The sequence below is a fragment of the Maylandia zebra genome, linkage group LG6, assembly GCF_041146795.1.
Source record: "Maylandia zebra isolate NMK-2024a linkage group LG6, Mzebra_GT3a, whole genome shotgun sequence".
Taxonomy (NCBI): domain Eukaryota; kingdom Metazoa; phylum Chordata; class Actinopteri; order Cichliformes; family Cichlidae; genus Maylandia; species Maylandia zebra.
In genome coordinates this window covers 5,428,117-5,448,643 of record NC_135172.1, presented here as the reverse complement: position 1 = coordinate 5,448,643, position 20,527 = coordinate 5,428,117, and the positions used below count along the sequence as shown (strand labels likewise).

The window sequence follows — 20,527 nt, the reverse complement described above, 5'->3', positions numbered from 1 at the left end:
TCAACAGTCCACATCTCTGCTTAACAGAAACATGCTGTATGTCCAGATATTTGTACAGTGGAATAGTAGAACTACATTTTTTATATCAGTTGAGCTATTACTCATATAAATCTCTTCAAAATGTGTACTGTCTGGTCCTGCCCTACTTGACCTTTCAAACTGAATGATTTCCCATTAAGTTACAGTTTAAATCTATACCTGATCACATTAAACAACTTGCAGCTTCAGCTGGTCTTGCTTGGCCTCCCTCTTCCTTACTCCCAGGAGAGGGAACTTCCAACTCATTTACAACTTCTTTAGTCCATCCTCTTTAAACAAGCTATTTAAGGTTCTCTTGTTTTAAGGTCACCCTATCTGTAAGCCCCCTTCCTTCTGATTAACAAAAAGGTTTAAACAACAGGTTGGTGGGACCTCTGTGCCAACAGCCAGAGCAATGTGACATCACTGAATCCAAAAGTAGACCCCCCCCCCCCCAAAAAAAAAAACCCAAACAAACAAACAAGCAAAGAAATAAAAACACAGGCACACAGCCTGAAGCCCAAGTCTTTGGCTCACAGGGATACATTGTAGAGACACTAAAGTCTTTTTTTTTTTTTTTTAATCTTCAGCAATGTTTAATATAAACTTCTACCTTTATAGCAGCAGATATGAAAAAATGAAGGAGAGGTTAACAGATCCCTTTTAACATCTGTCAAATTAGATTAGAAAATTTAACTGATATGTGAAACATTTTACTTGCATTCTGTGAAAGCTAGCTATAGTGCAAAACTGTGCTTCCTCTGCTTTGTTTTAAACCAGCTATATGTAAAAATGTGTGTTCCCCACGCCCACTAATATGTAGTGTGGAAACTGTGTCCAAACTTTCCTGAACTTAATGTGAACTCTTGAGTTTTGATGTTGAAACAGCACAGAGAGCTTGTGAGGACAGCGTCCCTGAGACGGACATTAAGGCTGAATTATAAGAACACACAGAGGCGCAATAAACAATTCAGGGACTTGTGGGGGCCAGATAGGAAGGAACCAGAGTGTTAGGTCATCCTCTGTATGCTCATAGTGCCACTGAGAAACTTCCCCCTGCCTGCCAGCCAAAAGCCCTGAGCTCATACCAGACAAACCCACCTTCAGCAAACACAAACACACACTTACACAAACACAAAAACCAGTGTGGGAAATAAAACACACCAGCAAAGTGCAGTTCAGACTGGGCTGCAGCCCTGCAAAGCTTGCCTTCACTGCTCAATGTCTGGCAGGTAAACAACCATTGTTTGGAGGTTCTGTGCTTCAAACTGGCATGGTGGCTCAGGCCATGTCCACACATAGCTGGATAAAAACAAATCTATTATGACTGAAGCCGGTGTGTTGAAAAGCACAAGCGGTTTCTTTTTAAGCCCTCTTAGCAGTGAACTGATCTTAAAAATAAATTGGTAATAATAATAATCATTGGTTTATACGTTTAATAAGTAAAACAGCCAGAAGCAAAGTGAGCAACTAGTCAATGAGACAATTAGGACTTTTTTCAAGTGCAACAACAGTTGCTGTTGGTTCTAAGATCTTACTCTACCTTGCGCTACCCACCACAGACAGCAGCACCCTCCATTCCCCTCTCGCTTCTGTCAAAGAAAGTTCTTAACAAATAATGTGAAAAGTAAGACAGATGAGAGCCCCGTGAAACAGTGCAGCTCTAAAACACTCAACAGTCAGTTCACTGTGCTAGTCATAGGTAGGCTGAGTCAGATTAAAAGGGCATAAAGCCACATTCTGCACAGACAACATGAACCTTATCTTGCAACAAGGCTGCAGATCCAAACACCACTACAAGTTAGTTACACTCAACTAATCTAATACCGTAATTGTCGGGCTATAAGCCGCTACTTTTTGCACAAGCTTTGAACCCTGCGGCTTTTAGTCAGGTGCGGCTTTTCTATGGATTTTCCATGATTTTTGTGATATCGTAAGACGATTTGTTTTGTGTGTTCCGCTGTTGTACGGCACTACGTTGCCTGGCGGAAGGATCGGGGTTCAAGAGTGGTATGTTAGTCACATGTCCGTCCGCCAGGCAACGTAGTGCCGTACGAAGTAGCGCGAAAAACAAACTTCAAAGTAGCGCTACGCATTCAGCGGGAGGCGTGGATGACGAGCGGCGATAAACTTGCGAAAAGCAAGTTATGCCCAACTCCACCGGTGGATTCTGACAGCGTGGAAAAGTGCGAAAACATCCACGATCACCAACGGATTTTGAAGGGCTGGACTGCTGCATGATGGAGAGGAGGACACCGCCACGGCCCTTCTGAGGGTGTTCGACTCTGACACTGACAACGAGGATTTCTTTGGTTTTGAAAGTGACAACGAAGGAGAGAAGCGGAGAGTGGATGACGAAGCGATCCTGAGCCTGTTCGTTTCCGACATTGGAGAAGAGGACTTTGGTGGTTTTAGTGCGCAGGAAGAAGAGAAAGATGGTGAATGACTGACTTTTCTTCTTGTTAAAGCCGTGTCACTGCACCTGAGCCTAAAAGGTAGTCCGAATCTATTTTCCTGGTGTGCTGTAGGTTACTGTTATGTACTACATGTGCAAATATGTACCCATAACTTGTTTTTCAAAATATTAATAAAAGGGGTGTGTCTCCAAACAGCCATCTCTTTCCTGACAATTCCCTTTGTGCATATTCTCTTACATATGATAAGTCAACATTGAAACACCTGCGGCTTTTGGTCAGGTGCGGCTAATGTATGTACAAAACAGGATTTTCCCCTGATTTTAGCTTGTGCGGCTAATATTCAGGTGCGCTTTGTAGTCCGGGAAATACGGTAATTTATGAATGCAGAGTATACCATTTGAGTGGAGTAATTCAAGTAAGCAGGTTAGGAAATTAATTATATTTCTTATAGACATCCTAGTCCTTTTCACTACAGGTGTGATATGTGCGATACGAAGATATATATCGGTCGACAAAATGAAAACATCTATAGTTTCAAATTATACGCTATTGTTTGTTTCGTGGTGTCGCAAAATACACAGTTTACGGCAATATTTTTTCATCAGGGCACGGAGAATACCACCGTGGCCAGTGAAGACGAGCCAGAACCAGGTAGCTCCAAACAGAAAGACCAGTCAAAACAAATCGAGGACCTTATTCCTAAACAAGGGGCTACCTCAGTTGCATGGACATGGTTTGGTTATGAAACGTCCGACAGGGACCAGAAAACTGTACTATGCAAATTATGCCTCAAACCGGTCCCCACAACGGACTCAAACACGACAAATCTCTTCTACCACCTACACAAGAATCATGTGAATGGGGAGATGAGAAGCAAAAAAGAGCCGTCAGGCGCTCAAAATAAACCTTAGACTCAAACGTTAGAACAGGCTTTTCCCCGCAGCATCCCATGCAATAAATACTCAAAGTTTCATGCATCGGTCAAAACACTCGACGCCCAGCTGGAAACACTTCACACAAGTCGAACTGCCTGAGATTCACAGAATTTACAGAAAAAGCGCTATTTTGTGATATATATCGTTATCGTGATGAGAAACATCTCATAACGGGATATGAGATTTTGGTCATATCCCACAGCCCTCATGATCTATTTCTATGATGACATAAATGATTGCATTTTCCCAGTTTTGCAGAACTGCTCAAAGATTGCACTTTGTTGAAGTGAAATGCAGTTAATTATAACAGAACAATATAATAATATATAACAAAAGCACGAATAAACAGGCATTTAACTACATTTAGTAGTGAAATGTATGTTCTTTGAAACTGACAGTTTTTTCAGTATCACTTCAAACGTATATTGGTCATAACAGAATAACAACTAACTTAAAAAAACAGTTGGTCTCTAATAAAATTAGCAACACATCAGCATCCTGGGTGTAACTAAAAAGAGAAAAGGCAAAGTTTGTGCCAATAGCTGGATACGACTGTTTTACAAATGTATTACAAGCCTTGGAGCCTCTTGAGTCTAACATGACTCCCTCTCAGTCCATCCAGCATGATTTTGATTTTTTTGTTTTAAGATAAACTTCAAACATTACTTTTTCCGATGTATATTAGACTGCTATTTCCCTTAATTGTATTTAAACAAGCATGAACAAACAATTAAAAAGCTAGAAAAGAGATTACTGAACCAGGCAAATGTTAAGAAACTAATTAAATTAATAGTATTTCACTTGTACAACTGATGTCCATCCACTTATGTTAACAAATCAGGGTAGGCTAAACTATTGATCACTGTATATAAACAGTAATCAATATGATTTTCTGCTCTTCTGCTAGAATTTAAGAGCATACCAACTGCTTTCCCTTCAAAACAATCCCACGTGTCTCTCCATCTCCTTCATCTTTCCTCCTTGCACAGAGGTGCACATGCATTAACAGTACAGCAGTGAATAGCATTATATTAATTGTGTTTAACTCCTGTGCAGGTGGGTTTCTAACAACTTTTGTGCTGAAAACTCAAACACATTCACACCATGACTTTGTCTGCAAAAAATTAATAAACCTTCCAGTTCTATTTTTAAGATTAATCCACATTTGGTGCTCTAACAGGTATTTGGGACGAGAGTTTAGTGTATATGGGAATGACAACTTTGGACAGCAGTGTAACTCTGTGGGACACAACAGAGGAATAACACATCAGGCTCTGGTTACACTGCAGGTCTGATTCTTCACTAGGTCTACAATTTAGCATTGATTAACCTGCCAATTATTTCTTCAATTTACTGCAATGTAGGATAAGCATAACAAATAAATACTACGTTTTTGCTTGAAAATCGAATCCATGATCAAATCACCATTCAATTCATTGCAGCTCTATTTGGAATGCTCAGAGCTACAAGGTTGCCAGATGTGTTTTTAAAGACCAGAGTTTAGAATTCCTAATAGAAAAAGAAGGAAAACTTGCCTCTTTTCTGGACCCAGCCTTCCTTGACGACGTTCTGGTCGCTCATGGTGGCTTCTCCTCGTGACCAGTTCTCCCAGCTCTCCCAGTATGGTGACCGTGAAGGGACAGTTGTTGGAGGGTTAGCAGGACAGTGGGTTTGTCTGAAGCTCAGTCAGCTGTCCGTCTGACCGCTTGACTTATTCTCATCAGACTTTAAATTCTTCCACTCACTGCCTAATAGATGAATAATTATACTTCTCTTGTCCACTATCACTTACTCTTTCCTCCTCTTGCCCTTCTGACCCAACCTGACTTTCTCCTGCTGCCTCTCTTCCCGTCTAGTGTTCCTCACCGTCTTTACTTTTCTTGCTCCCTCTTTCCCTCCCTCCTTCCTTCCTTTCTTCTCACTCCCTCTTTTACAGTGTTCCCTTCACTCTCTTGTTCTCTCAGAGTTCTTCAGTTTTCAGGCGGTCCAGTAGTGAGTCAGCCTGGAAGGAAACAACGACAGAGAAAGGAGAAAACTGAGAAGAAAAAAAACCCACAGCAGGTCAGTGGATAGTTTCCTTCTCACAGCAAACACAGCAGGCAACCACTCATTGTTCAGAACCTTAGCACGCTTCCTGCCTCCTTAACTCCTTCCAACCTTTTCCTTGTTTCCTTTGTTACATCCCTTGCCAGACAATTTGCTATTTCTTTCATGTCTCTGGTTCCCAGCTCTGTAATTTTTTCATCTTCTCTTTCCTTTGTCTCTCTTCACTCACCTTTAAGTGAAGGAAATTCACGTATCTCATTCTCTCCTCTCCCATTTTCTATGCCAACTACCATTTAAGGTTGATTCTGTTCATCTGGGCGTAACGTTTTCAGTGGGAAAAATGCTACGTCCAGATGAGCAGAATCAACCTTTCAGGATTTGCTTGCCTGGATGATTGAGCATGCATCAAGACATCTATCATTTACCTGCTATCAACTTCCTGATGATTCTCATTTTCTTTTACTTCCTTTAGTCCTTTCTTGTCATGTTCCTTCTCTTCCTCACAAACTCATTTTCTTCCTGTCTTGTCCCCTCCCCATTCTGTCCCTCTCTTCATCATTTCTTGACTAGGTATACTAGTTTTTTCTCTTTCTCCGGTCCTTCATTCAGTTTCCCCATCCATCTCTCCCTTGGCTGACTTTTCCTCCTTCCACACAGAATTCCAGGACCTCCCAGTCTCACCCGTTTCCTTCCTTCCCTCCCTCCCCAGTTCTCACTCCTGCTTTCCTCCATCATTCATTTTAATTCTTTTGCCTCACTTTTTCAACTCCTGTCGCCCCCTTCTTCTTCACCAGCCCCTACTTTGATTCTTTTTCCTATTTCTATTTCTCTTCTCTCACCTTTTTCATCCATCCTCACATTTTTCCATCCTACCCCTCATAACCTTCTCTGACTATACCAACAGACTTCTCTGTTCTTAGGTAGGACTTCACAGTTGTGAGAATGTTGCTTGTTTATGTAAATAAGACTTACAGTAAATATGACAAGTTAATTGAGAACAATGGGACATATGTTTCTGTTTCTAGAACAATCTGCATTGTGTCAAACTTATGACTTAACTTATGTCTTAACTTATCAAGGTAACAACAACAAAAAGGCAGCGGCTACTATTTACTTTAATTCATTGATTTCCCAAGATAAATTGTTAGTCTTGAGTGTGAAAATGTACAATACACCAACAGCTGTTACATTATTTCATAGAACAGCTAAACAATTGGATAAAACTGTTTCTATATAAAATTTAAATACAGTGAAATAGTTTTTCCAGTTTAACTAGAAAAGGAGTTGGGAGTTTGCATATCATGTCAAAATAAATCAGATCCAGCTAGCTGCGGCTAAAGAGACTATTTCTCTCTGGGGATTAAATAGTCCATCCATCCACTGCAATTCGTCTGCAGCTGGGTTGCAGGGGCACCAGTCCAAGCAGAGACGCCCAGACCTGCCTTACCCCAGCCGCCTACTCCAGTTCTTCCGGAGGTTTCCAAATCAGCCAGGGGGTCTTCTCGTGGGGCATGTCTGGAATACATTACCTAAGAGGCACCAAGGAGGCACCCTAGTCAGATGACTGGTTCCTTTCGATGTGGAGGAGTAGCATCTCTATTCTGAGACCTTAATTAACCGAATTCCTCTCCCCATCTCTAATAGCCCTTTTCCATTAGTACATACTCGGGTCAGCTCGGTACAGCTCGACACGGTTTTTAGGGTTTTCCATCAGATGACAGAACCTGGTACCTGGCAACAAGGGAAATGCCCACACAGAAACAACACCGTGGTGCTGAGCCTGACAAAAAGCCACAGACCGAGCAGCAGGTATAACATCGCCTTGACATCCACCTTTGTTCATGTCACATACAAATGACGACACGGGATGTTCAGCCATGTTGCTATAACAACCCCATGCACATTAAGTGGTACTCGATTGTAATGGAAAACAAGTTGTGCCGCCTCGAGTTGCTTTGTGCCAATTCAAGTAGGTAGCAACGGAAAAAGGGCTTAAGGAAGAGCCCAGCCACGCTTTGGAGGAAACTTTCAGCTGTCTATATCCTCAATCTCATTCTTTTGGTCACTACCCAAAGCTTGCCACCACAGCTGAGGATGGGGATGCAGACCAACTGGTAAATTGACAGCTTTGCTTTAATGCTCAGCTCTCAGTTTTCCACAATGAGTGTCTCCATTACTGCAGAAGCAGTACCAATCCATTCATCAATCAAACACTTCCCTCACCTATGAACAAGACACCAAGTTACTTAAACTACTCCAAAAAGCAATGATAAGATTTTGAGGCCACCAAAGTGAAGACCTTCTGCCACTTGGCTTCACCAAATTATTCTGTTCATAAAAAATTATGCACAGTGACAAAGAGCAGGTCCAGTGCTATGCAAGTCAGGGTGCAGCTTTAGGTGAAGGCCCTAACAGTCTGATTTCTGCCTTTTGAAACTAGATGTTGAGACATGGAACAACAGCTTTCAGCTGGGGAAGAACCATGAGCAAGTTTGGTTGACTCTTAATGGACTGCATTCCACACCTCCATTGTTGAGGTGTCTGTACAGAGCTGTGGCTGCGAGGTAGCTGATGCCTGTCATCGTGGCAACCTCCTAAGTAGATAGCAGACACCAAATGTGAAAAGAACTGTTGAATTAAAGAAGACGTCCCATAGGACTTTGTTAGATCGTATATTTCCTGAGATACCTGGCAAGTACCAAAAGGCAAAGTGGACTGTAACTCTGGCAGTGACAAAAGCAGAAACTCAGCTGTGGGAAAAGTTTGGTAAGATAAGATAAGATAAGATAAGATAAGATAAGATAAGATAAGATAAGATAAGATAAGATAAGATAAGATAACCTTTATTAGTCCCACACGTGGGAAATTTGTTTTGTCACAGCAGGAAGTGGACAGTGCAAAAGTTATGAGGCAAAAATTAGAATACAATAAGAATAAATACAGTACACAACTGTACAGAATAGAATAAAATAAAATACTATATACAGTAGAATAAAATAAAATAAATATACAATAAGATAAAAATAGAATACAAATACAAATACTATATACAACTGAGTAAAAATACAACGATGCCAGAAAGGATTATTGCACTTAGTATTATTGCATATGTATGGATGTGTGTGCTTGATCAGTTAAAGTCTTTATTATGGAGTCTGACAGCAGTGGGGAGGAAAGACCTGCGAAATCTCTCCGTCCCACACCGTGGGTGCCGCAGTCTCCCACTGAAGGAGCTGCTCAGTGCTGTCACAGTCTGCTGCATGGGGTGGGAGATGTTGTCCATCAGGGATGACAGCTTAGCCGCCGTTCTCCTGTCACTCACCACCTCCACTGGGTCCAGAGGGCATCCTAGAACAGAGCTGGCCCTTCGGATCACCCTGTTCAGTCTCTTCCTGTCCCCAGCAGAGATGCTGCCGCCCCAGCAGACCACGCCATAAAAGATAGCAGAAGCCACAACAGAGTCATAGAATTTCTTCAGGAGTGGGCCCTCCACTCCAAACGACCTGAGTCTCCGCAGCAGGTACAGCCTGCTCTGCCCTTTCCTGTAGAGGGCGTCTGAGTTATGAGTCCAGTCCAGTCTGTTGTTCAGATGAACACCAAGGTACCTGTAGCTGTCCACAGCCTCAATGTCCATACCTTGGATGTTCAGTGGTTGCAGTGGAGAATGCTTGTGCCTGCGGAAGTCTACCACCAGTTCCTTGGTTTTACTGGCGTTGATCTGGAGGTAGTTCAGCTGGCACCAGTCCACAAAGTCTTGGGTCAGACCTCTGTACTCCTTGTCGTCCCCATCAGTGATGAGGCCGACTATTGCAGAGTCATCAGAGAACTTCTGCAGGAAGCACTGGGTGGAATTGTGGGAGAAGTCTGCAGTGTAGATGGTGAAGAGGAACGGAGCCAGAACCGTTCCCTGTGGGGCCCCCGTACTGCAGACGACCCTGTCCGACACACAGCCCTGAGTCCTCACATACTGTGGTCGGTCGGTGAGGTAGTCCAGGATCCAGGTAGTGAGGTGATGGTCCACTCCAGAGTTCACCAGCTTGTCCTTCAGAACCGAGGGAAGAATGGTGTTGAAGGCACTGGAGAAATCAAAGAACATGATTCTCACAGTGCTTCCAGCGGTCTCCAGGTGAGCGAGGGAACGATGTAGGAGGTGAATGACGGCATCATCCGCTCCAATGCCAGGCTGGTAGGCAAACTGAAGTGGGTCCAGTGATGAGCTTATTAGGCGCCGAAGCTGAGCCAGGACCAACCGCTCCAGGGTCTTCATCAGGTGGGATGTCAGAGCCACCGGCCTGTAGCTGTTGAGGTCCTTGGGGCGTGAAGTCTTTGGCACTGGTACAACACAGGAGGTTTTCCAGAGCTGTGGGACTCTTCCCAACCTCAGGCTCAGGTTGAAGAGGTGCTCCATCACCCCACACAGTTGGTCCGCGCAGGACCTGACGACCCTCGAGCTGATGCCATCTGGACCCGCTGCCTTCTTGCCATTAATCCTCCTCAGTTCCCTCCTAACCTGGGTGGTTGAGAGAGACAGGCTGGAGCCTTGTGTTGAGTGTGTATTGGATGCTGTTGTTGGGGGTGGGGGGGAGTGAGCAGGGTGAATAGAGGAGGTGTGAAGTGTCTGAGGTGGAACAGCAGCAGTGGGGGTGGGTGAGTCTGCAGCCGATGTTGCAGACTGCCTCATGGCTGAGTCAAATCTGTTGAAGAAATGATTCAGTTCATTTGCCCATCTCACATCCCTCCCAGGCAGAGAGTTCTGCTGTTTGTGGCCCGAGATGGTTCTGAGGCCTCTCCAGACTTCACCAACGTTGTTTTGTTGAAGCTGGTTCTCCATCTTCTGCCTGTAGCTGTCCTTCCCATTCCTTATCAGTCCCCTCAGCTCTCTCTGCACCCTTTTCAACTCCTCTTTGTCTCTGGATTTGAAGGCCCTCCTCTTCTGCTTGAGGACGGTTTTAATTTCTGGGGTAATCCAAGGTTTGTTGTTGGAGAAACACCGTACAGTCCTGGTAGGTACAGTGTTATCCACACAGAAGTTTATATAGTCAGTAATGCATGTAGTAAGGCTGTCGATGTCCTCACCGTGGTCATCACAAATCACCTCCCACACAGTCGACTCAAAACAGTCCTTAAGAGCCTCCTCGCTCTCCTCTGACCATCTCTGTACTGTGCGGGTGGCTGGTGGCTCCCTGCGCACTAAGGGCTCATACACAGGGAGAAGGTGCACCAGGTTGTGATCAGATCTGCCCAGGGGAGGGAGAGGTGATGAACTGTATGCCTCTTCTGCATTGGCATACAGTAAGTCCAGTGTTTTATTGACTCTGGTTGGGCAGGTCACATACTGGGTGAAGGTGGGCAGTGTGGAGTCCAGTGAGGCATGATTGAAGTCCCCTGATATTATGAGAAGGGCTCTCGGTGATTGTGTTTGCAGTCTGCTGACCACAGAGTGGAGAGAGTCACAGGCTGCATCCGCGTTGGCCGAGGGGGGGACATACGCTGTTATCGCGATAACATGCGAGAACTCCCGGGGCAGGTAGTACGGACGCATGCTAACGGCTAACAGCTCAATGTCTCTGCTGCAGAGTTGCTCTTTTACAGTGATGTGCCCAGGGTTACACCATCTGTCGTTCACAAAAACTGCCAGTCCCCCTCCTTTCCTCTTACCGCTCTCTCTGGTCCTGTCCGCTCGCAGCAGCTGGAATCCCGGTAGTGTCACGCTTGTGTCCGGAGTTAGCGATGTTAGCCACGACTCCGTTAGCATCATGATGCTACATTGCCGGTACTCCCTCTGTGACCAGGTTAGCGACATGAGCTCATCCATCTTATTGGGCAAAGATCTTACGTTTCCAATAATTACAGAAGGAAGAGATGGTCGATAACGTCTCCTTCTCGGGCGACGGCGCTCCTTCCCAGCACGACACCCCCGTCTTTTCCTCCTCAGCTCGCTGGGAATATCGGGTCTGTCCGCCGGCAGTACCGCTGCAGGACTCAGCGCTAACAGCTGATCCTTACTGTAAACAAAGGATCTCTGCTCTGGGTCCCCAGACACGGGTGAAAAAAGTAGAAATAAACTGAGAAAAACGACCAGGACTAGCACAAAACGGTAGAACATGGTTGCAGAGTCTAATTACTAATACGTTAGTTATAAAGAAATTACGAGAAAAAAGATAAGAAAGAAAGAAACTCAGAATGAGCAGAGCTGCTGTAACAGGCTGCCGCACACGGGGGGCGCCAGAAGTATAAGGCCATGGAGCAAAACATTTGATTGGCCTCCAAACAATTCTGTTGAACCATTATACAACTTAGGCCCTCCTAAGTTGTATAATGGTTCAACAGAATTGTTGAACCAGTACCATGCTCTCATGGTACTTTATACAGTGAGGAAATGGTCCTGCTGGCTTCAACTGAGAATTTAGTTGGGCAATTGAAGGAATAGTTTGAGGATCTCCTCAATCCTACTGACACAGCTTCCATAAAGGACAACTTGCTAGTCTTCCCTAAAAATGTTACATGCAGGCCGCCATCTAAATATGATTTTGAATCAAAATGAAATGTGGACAGCTATAAGTACAGTTACTTAATCCACCCGATTTCAAACCAACTTAACACCTGTGGAAGATTTTAACTAAACATTTTAGTCAGTAGTTCTGGTAGATTTTCTGAGACTTTTAGAAATAACACTGAGCAGCAACAGATCCATGGATGTGTAACTGTCAGTTCTTTTTGTTACTATTAGGGCTGCCACAAATGATTATTCTGATAGTCGACTAGTCACCTATTATTTTTGCGATTAGTCGACTAATCAGATCTTGCATCCATTGGACGTAAAACGTACAGCTTATTGCACCAGCATGCATCTGCTCTTATATAACTATCATTAGCTTACAGCTTTAAGTGTTTAAGGTCTGTGCTGACTAAAAATAAAGACAAGATGATAGTTTATTAAATTTTAATGACATTTGCAGATTGTTTCGGTGAAGTTTAATAAACTCAGCCGTCTGCTCCTTGCTATCTAAAATATAACAGGACACCGGAGTAAATTCTCGAGCATCTCACACTTCTGATAATCAGCTGTCTGCTTGACGTTTATTCAGCTGTGTAAAAACTATAATTAAATCTCAGCCAAACCGATTTACTCAGGAACAAATAAAATACAGAAAAAAGCCAAACAATATCATTTTTAAGTTATCTAAGTGGCTTATATATCATGTTTAACATAATACCTTTCAGGTTAAACATGATACCCACCGCCGCGAAAGACGGCAGTGGGTTTGAAAAAGATTGCCGGGAGTCCGGTGTTCTCACCGGCTCTAGTGAACCTTGAACCCTGGCTAGCTATGGAGCTATCGAAAATGTCGGAGCGCTTTTGAAAATATGTGGTGTCTTGATAAACTGAGCAGATATTTGAGGTTTACACAGCTACATTCTCGCCTGAAAATATGTTAAACGTTTATTTTGTGACCCAGAAAGAATAATAAGAGTAATATTAAAACTAACTACCTGCCGCCATTGTTGGAAACTGAGCAGGGCCGCGCTATGAATTCTGGGACACAGCTTCTTCTTCTTCGGGGTTTAATGGCAGCTGGCATCCTTGTACATGCAGTGCTGCCATCTTCTGTTTCAGTCCGTTATTACACTCTTAAATCCTACTACTTCTTCCTGCGTCTTTTGGGATCTTACAAAGCTTCAAACGTCGCTAAGACTATTAAATTATTCGTCAACGTAACCGTGACTAGTCGACTAATCGTAGCAGCCCTAGTTACAATTAGGGCTGTGCGATATGACCAAAATCTCATATCCCGATATAAGACATCTATCATCCCGATAACGATATAAATCACAAAAGTGTAAAATTTTCTGTAAATTCTGTGAATCTCAGGCAGCTCGACTTGCATGAAGTGTTTTCAGCTGGACGTCGTGTCCCTGGAGTTATGACTTTTAGCCGATGCATGAAGCTATACATTTTTAGACATAAGTTGTAACAGCCGCCGTTTTCTTTGTGAGTATTTATTACACGGCGTGCTGCGGGGAAAAGCCTGTTCTAACGTTTGAGTCTAAGGTTTATTTTTTAGCACCTAACGCCTCTTTTTTGCTTCTCATCTGTAAACACTGCATACTCTCTCACGGGATTTAGTTTATTTTGAAAAGTCTCAACAGGATCTTGAGCTTTATTGTGAAAGGTTAATATGCAAAACAAACAAGCAGACAGTGGAGCCACGCCATTGTTTTACCGTGGTGGTTGCTAACGACAACGCGTAAAAACAGTCGCTTGTCCGTCCATAGTGTGGTCATATTAAATATAAGAGAAAGAGAGAACTTTAACAAATTAATATAACCACTACAGTGACCATCAAAACGATGAAAAAATATTGCCGTAAACATTATATTTTGCCACACTACGAAACAAACGATAGCGCAATATGAAACGATAGACGTTTTTATATCGTCACCGATATATATCGTTATATCGAACAGCCCTAGTTACAATATATAGTTTTAGTTGAATATCTCTATTGGCAAATATTGGCCCTGTTGATTGATGTTTATATATCTAAATGCACGGCAGTATTTTCCGAAGTTATCTTTTTTTCCCCCCAATTCTAAATTTAAACATATTTTTAAAAAGAGAGGTTAAAACAAGTTGTCCTTTTCCCATGGATCAGAAAGGGAACTTCAAAATCCTTAGCAGCTTCAGCTATTGGGACTTTTTTCTGCGTGCTTGTGAATTTTTGAACAGTTTGTGCAGCCCTACCAAAAACACAATGAAGAAAAAAAAACCCCACCAGCATCAGCTCCTTGACTCACATTCAGAGGCAACATAGGATCTGAGATAACATGTATGGGATAAATATTTGACATTTAATAGTATAACTTTATTATGCAAAAGTTTGGGTATTTAAAGTGTTTAGATTCTTCTCCATCATGTAAAGATCTCAAGAAGGCATCTGATCATCTCAAATTCATGCTGCAGCTCAAACTCAAAGCTCAAACATCCAGCCAGATGCATCAAGCAAAAAGAACAAGGAGTCCTGCAACTGATGGCCCCTACAGAGCCCCAATCTCTACATCACTGATACTTAGACTACATTTACAGAACCAACACTATCAAGTGAAATAATGGATGTATGCATGTTAAAATGTTGAACACTGCTTCATTACAATAACTATTTCAGCATATTACCTGAAATTACTTTCACAGGTGCATATAAAGACATTTTCCATGATGATGTTTTGTAAATGAATGCAAAAATCATACAATTAAAAAATAAACTCATGTTTAGAGCAACTAACTGTGTGCAACTGTAATATAGCTCCTTGGAGCCAAAACTTGTCCCTCAGCTTAAGCCTTAATAAGACCCAGCCATTGCTCTTAACCACTTATCCAATTCAGGTTAGCAGAATGTAAGAACTTATTATATCAATTTATTTGTCAAATTATCCACTTTAAACACAGAAAGATAATGGATATCTATATGCTAAATTATATCACCCCAGTGACTATAAACAGAGGGACTACAATTAGCTTTAAATGGTTCTGTAATGCAATTCTGTTCCTTATGAAGATCACACTGAACTGCCTCTGAACAGAGCTATCTGAATGCTCTGACAAATGACCTTAGAGATAATTGTTTTCCTGATCAGTTTTACAGATGCAGTGATGATGATGATTCATAAAGGTTTGTCACTGTAATGTCTCACAAGTAACTGAATTTCCTATATGCCAGTAGACAACATGAGATGAGACTAGTAGGTCCACCTCTGCTATCATTTTACAAGTAATTTAACAATAAAACCTGATTCCCACATCAGTGGCTTCTCTTTCATATGAAAAAACGAACACATTGTGGGTAAAAATCGCATGCCTTATACTGACAATAATCATTCACATTTCAGCATTCAAACAACATATGGTACTGGTTGTGTTCTGATGACCGACTGGTCATGTTGCTTCAATGCATGGCTCACACAAGCACCATTGGGAAGATCCAGCGCTGGAAAACAAATGCTGAGATCTCCAATGACAACAAAAACAATGGCTGACAGGAGCAGGGGTTGTATATTTCAGAAGCCGGCTCAGAGCTGCGGCCCTCGGTGCGACAAACACTCCCCCCTCCCCTGTCTGTGATTTATTGTTCATGATTGTGCCCTGCATCACACACACAAACAAACAAATACTGAAACAACAGCTTTTGTTTCAAGGGCGTGTGGTGTCATTATCTGTTACATAACAACATCCGCTTGGCGTGCTCCATTATATTTTAATGGGCGAGCCGTGAATAAATGTCTGGCAACGGCTCTTATGCCGATTACTAACTGTTAGTGGCGATGAAATAGCTGGTGTGAGACGGCAGGATGGGAAGGTGGTTGTGTGGTTGGCCTGTGATGGCTCGGCTGGAGGATGCGGGTTAGCCAGGGATGCTAGCTGGGGAGGGTGAGGGGGGTGATGCTAGTGCTAATCTTAGCCGGTCAGCCAGTTCAATGCCTGGCTAGCATAGCTGGCTAACTGACAGTCCGGCAGTCAAGCTGTTGGAAGTGGTGTTATTTCTCAGATGAAACCACTCCGGTATCTATCATCTGCGATTTTTGTTTGTTCATCCTGAACTGAAACGAGAGTCTGTGGTTTATGAAGGCGGGGGGCGCAACGAAGAGAGCTGGGAGGGGGGGAAACGGGAGGTTGGGGGTGTAGTTCATAAGGACGATGGGCCGAAGCCAGACGGCCGGTACAGTTACCATTACTGGCCCTCCCCTCCCTGCTGCTGCAGCAGCGGCAGCATCCCAGCGCCGCATCCTTCCCAGCCCGGCGAATGACGAAGCAGCAGCAGTCCGCTAACTGCAGCTAGCTAGCGTGCTAACCTCCGCTCCGGGCTCGAGACAAACCCGCTGCCCGTGCCCAACAAACAACGACTCCCACTCCCCCCTCCTTATCACCCTTTTCACACAAACAACCCAAGCGTCCACCCCACACACATTATATCATATAATTATTTCACCTGGCAGTCGAAAAATTATAGGGATACCCCCTCCTCCTCCTCCTCTCCTCTGGGCACTGGAGCATCCGACGGAGTAACGTCGCTCAGTGTGGATAACAGGAGGACATCGATGGGTCCATAGCCGTGGATGCCGTCTCCAGACCGTTGAAGCCGTAAAGATGAGTTTTCGGGGGTGTATTGTTTTGTTTTTATATCCCAGGCAGACAGCGACTGCGGCGGCGGATAGACACACGAACAGACAGACAGACAGACAAACCCGCTCAACTCCTGCTCCCTCCGCAGCTCCGCCAGGAAACCTCGCTCGGCTCCGAGTCGGCTCGTCACGTTCAGCCAGATCTGACTGGGAGGACTCCTGCTGGCTTCAAGGGCTGTCGGAAATGTGATCTTTCTAAAAACGGTGACAAAAAAGTCGCAGCTAATCAAATAATTTGGGGTACTTTATCCTCGCCATTTAGTCGCAGCCACATTACTTAACTTGAATCAGACAATACTGCTTATGACATGTTGTTTAAGTGGGGGACCAAAACGCAATTTAAAACATAGATTATATTTCAGGAGCTTGGCTTATTTACTTAATTCAAATAGCTGCAGAAAAATTACATGTGAGGTTCAAAGGTAATTATTTATTTGGCATCAAATAATTTCTTCCTGTACTTTATAAGTATATGTGTTCAGATTCATTTAAAAGCTCAAAATGCTGCTTTTATGCAATATTTTTCCACATTCCACCTGCCTTATAGTTTATATATATTAAAATGCAGGTAGAAACAAGCTTTTACTCAAGTCCTAAACTTACATTTTAAAGTATTTATCAACAAATGGAGTCTCACTATCCATTTAGTAACCAATTATAGAATTAAACTCATAAGAAAACGGAAAATGAAACGTTTTCTTAAAGTTGTAAGTGGCATCTATTGGCTAAAAAGGGGCCATTCTTGGTGTGATTGAATCTCTTTGCTGGACCCTTGTTATGAAACCGTGGATAAACTCTAAAGGCGCTAAAATGATTTGAATCCTATTCGAATGATGGGGATTACGTTGTGGTTACAAAAACGTTTGTGGATTTCCACTGAGCTATTACTCGTAGTGTATTCTTCTCAGTACTCTAACTTTTTCTGCTTTATGTCATCTTTACCCTTTATTTTTATCTTGTGAAAACCCAGGTGTTTCAATTTTTGTTTTTGCACTTGAAAGAGACACTCGACTTTCCACGTTTGTTTGTTGGCTACATGTGTATGTGGTAAAAGAGACTTTACGAGGAACACGTGAATGCAGCATCTGTCTCCTCATGGCATCCTAGGCTTTTGTTGATCCCTGGCTTTTGTTCTCTCTCTCCCCTCTCTCTCTCCCTCTCTCTCTCGCTCTGTGTGTGTGTGTGTGTGTGTGTGTGTGTGTGTGTGTGTGTGTGTGTGTGTGTGTGTGAAGCGTTTGTATCTGTCCAGTTTCAGTTCAGTTATAATTCATTTCCTATGATTCACAGCAGATATAAGTGTCTTCTTTGTGTGTATATTTAAGTGTATGTTTTGCCCAACACAAAATATGTATTTTCGGTAATGTTTTGTTGTTTGTTTGTTTGTTTTGTTTTGTTGTGTTTTAAGAAAATGTATAGCAACCCCCCCTCTTTTCCTCCCCAGCCTTCCACTCAATGGCTGCTTTGTTTAAGGATCCGGTCCCAGTCTGGCTGTGGGAGTGATGCTCCTGTTGCTGGTGCTGGTGCTTTGCATTAATCAATTGGTGTCTGAAAGAACAATTCAGTCTCAGTCTCTGGTCTACAACGTCCATGAGGTAGTTTAAGGATATTGTTCAAAAATGAGATTTATTAATAGATGTAAATTCATTGTACACGTTGATTTTTTTTGTTTTTTATTGTTAGATCTCAGCACTTGATGCCATTATTATGATTGTGATTATGATGAAGATTGTTATTGTTATTGTATTAGCATATTTGTGAGCATATTTTAAATATTTTTGAAACCTGCTACAGAGCAGGTTAAGATCCAGATTAAAGATCAGCAGGTATGAAATTATCACCTACTGACCAAATAAATCTTCAGAAAATAGCATCAACATTCCTGGAAGGACCTCCAAACACAGAATACACAGCAAGGATACCTGTTCGACCAATAAAAAGGATTTACTTTTGATCTGCGACAAGTTGAAGCATCTCCTTTATTAGGCTGTGTGATAGTAAGCTTTAATGTTTAAATGGATTCAGTGTGAACTGCAGCCATCACATTACAAATAATAATCTGCAGTGAGAACGCACTTGGTGATAAAACTATTAATTGGAATTAAAATATTTATTGTGTGCACTAAATCGCCAGAATAACTAAAACATTTTCTGCAACATTTATCAGCATCATTTTAACAACAATATTGTATTTTACTGGTACATTTTTGTGATCTGTAGAGATTTATATCACCATTTGATAATATTTCTGCAGCAGGCGCCACTCATTGGGATCATTTTTTGTGGAAAACAAGTCATATGATCTGTGAAACATGCCTCTGTGACTGGTTAGATGATGTCAACCAATTACTTGGGTAAGTTAGAATAAGTGAAACCAGATAACACAAAGATACCCTAGGTATGTTGAACTCTCTTCGTCTGAACAAGTGTCAACTTCTGTGTTTGTACGCTCCAGGTATTATTCCTGTTTTGGAGATGTTAATATTAATTAAACTGAGGTCAGTTCAGCTCAGTTCTTTTAATGTAGCACCAGCTTACAGCAACATCCTTTCAAAGGCTTTATAGGGTAAACAGTGTGATAGCCTGTTGTCAAACTGTAGATAAGAAGAAGGACCAGAAGATATTTTCATGGAACCAACAGATGCTCTGCCATGACTGATTTGAGTAGAAAGAAAACAAACCGAAAAAAAAAGAAAGAATGAAAGAAAAAGTGAGACTAAGGACCAAACAGAAGACAAAAGTTCTGCCATTATAGCAAATAATCAACTAGTAGAAGTGCTTAGTGGACTGTGGGAGGTCCCAGCCTGTGTCTACAGCAGAATCTGATATTCTTTATGATAACCAACCCAGTCGCCATAATGTAAAAAAAAAATCGAACCTCTGAACTGAAGATAGAAACATTGTTTTACAGGAATTTGAAGTTCTGGATGAATGAATGTGTGTATGCAAGATAAGATGTCCCACATATTTCTCTGTGCAAATTACTAGCAGGTCAAATTGGAACTACAGGTGTATGCATGTGTCTGTGTGTGAGCAAGTGAGGGAGTGAGAGAGGCAGAGAGAGATTAAAGTTGCTAGTATCAGCTTTCTTTGTTGCCAGAGCACTTAGTGTTGGGTTTCTCTGTCAGAGAAGAGAAACATAGGATAGGAAATAGTGAGCAGAATCGAGTACATATAAGTATCTGGTCTCGGGTTGATAGGACGAATAGATGTGATGACTCTCTCATGTTAAGGTAAGGCTGCACGTCCTCCGCTGCTTTTTCAATTAACAAGGCTTTTCTTATGTAGGAAACATATTTCAAAGCCAAAGTTATTAAATAAATGAATTCATTATATTTTTCCTATTCTGTGCTTAAACTCACTAATGTGATTGTTTTTATATGCAGGCTTTGACTGCATTTCTTTTGCCTACAACTATACTTGGATTAAATATGCTGTACAAAATATAGTTATTAGTATTATTATTAGTATTATTAGTTAGTAAAATACTATATTTATATATACTAAAAATACGACACTATGAACATAACTAAAACAGTAACTTCTCACTAGCAACCTCAAGTGGTCAAAATAATCATTACCCATCAAAATATATTAGCACATGACACCAGAATACTGCACACATATATTACTTTAGAGGCTCAAAGATGACTGTATTTCTTAGGGTTGTCATTAGGCATGTTCACAGATTTAAAGGCTGACTGATGATATAGAAATGCATTATTCAGCAGAGATTATTGTGTCTCCTGTGTTTTCTTCAGGAAACTCTCAAACTTGAACTGTGATAGTGGATTCATTGTTGACCTTCACTGGGATCCGTTGCAGACATTAACTTGGACAGTGATGGCAGGATCCGGTGTCGCTGTGAGGCTGCATGAGTTCAGAGAGTCTCACAACTCCAAAGAGCTTGTCTCACCAGCTATGTTAAAACCAAAG

At 42.2% G+C, this 20,527-nt stretch overlaps 1 protein-coding gene across 1 annotated transcript in view; it reads right to left on the bottom strand.

Annotated features, from left to right (window-relative positions):
- The window catches only part of akt3b (v-akt murine thymoma viral oncogene homolog 3b), a 30,912-nt gene extending 14,153 nt beyond the window's left edge, over positions 1 to 16,759 (bottom strand). The window contains exons 1-2 of the mRNA XM_004562193.3: positions 16,402 to 16,759; positions 4,906 to 5,372 (exon numbers count right to left, since the gene is read on the bottom strand). Of these exons, the coding sequence (XP_004562250.1) occupies positions 4,906 to 4,951 (46 nt within the window). The 5' untranslated portion in view covers positions 4,952 to 5,372; positions 16,402 to 16,759. The remainder of the gene's footprint in view (positions 1 to 4,905; positions 5,373 to 16,401) is intronic.
- Positions 16,760 to 20,527: the final 3,768 nt, after the last annotated feature.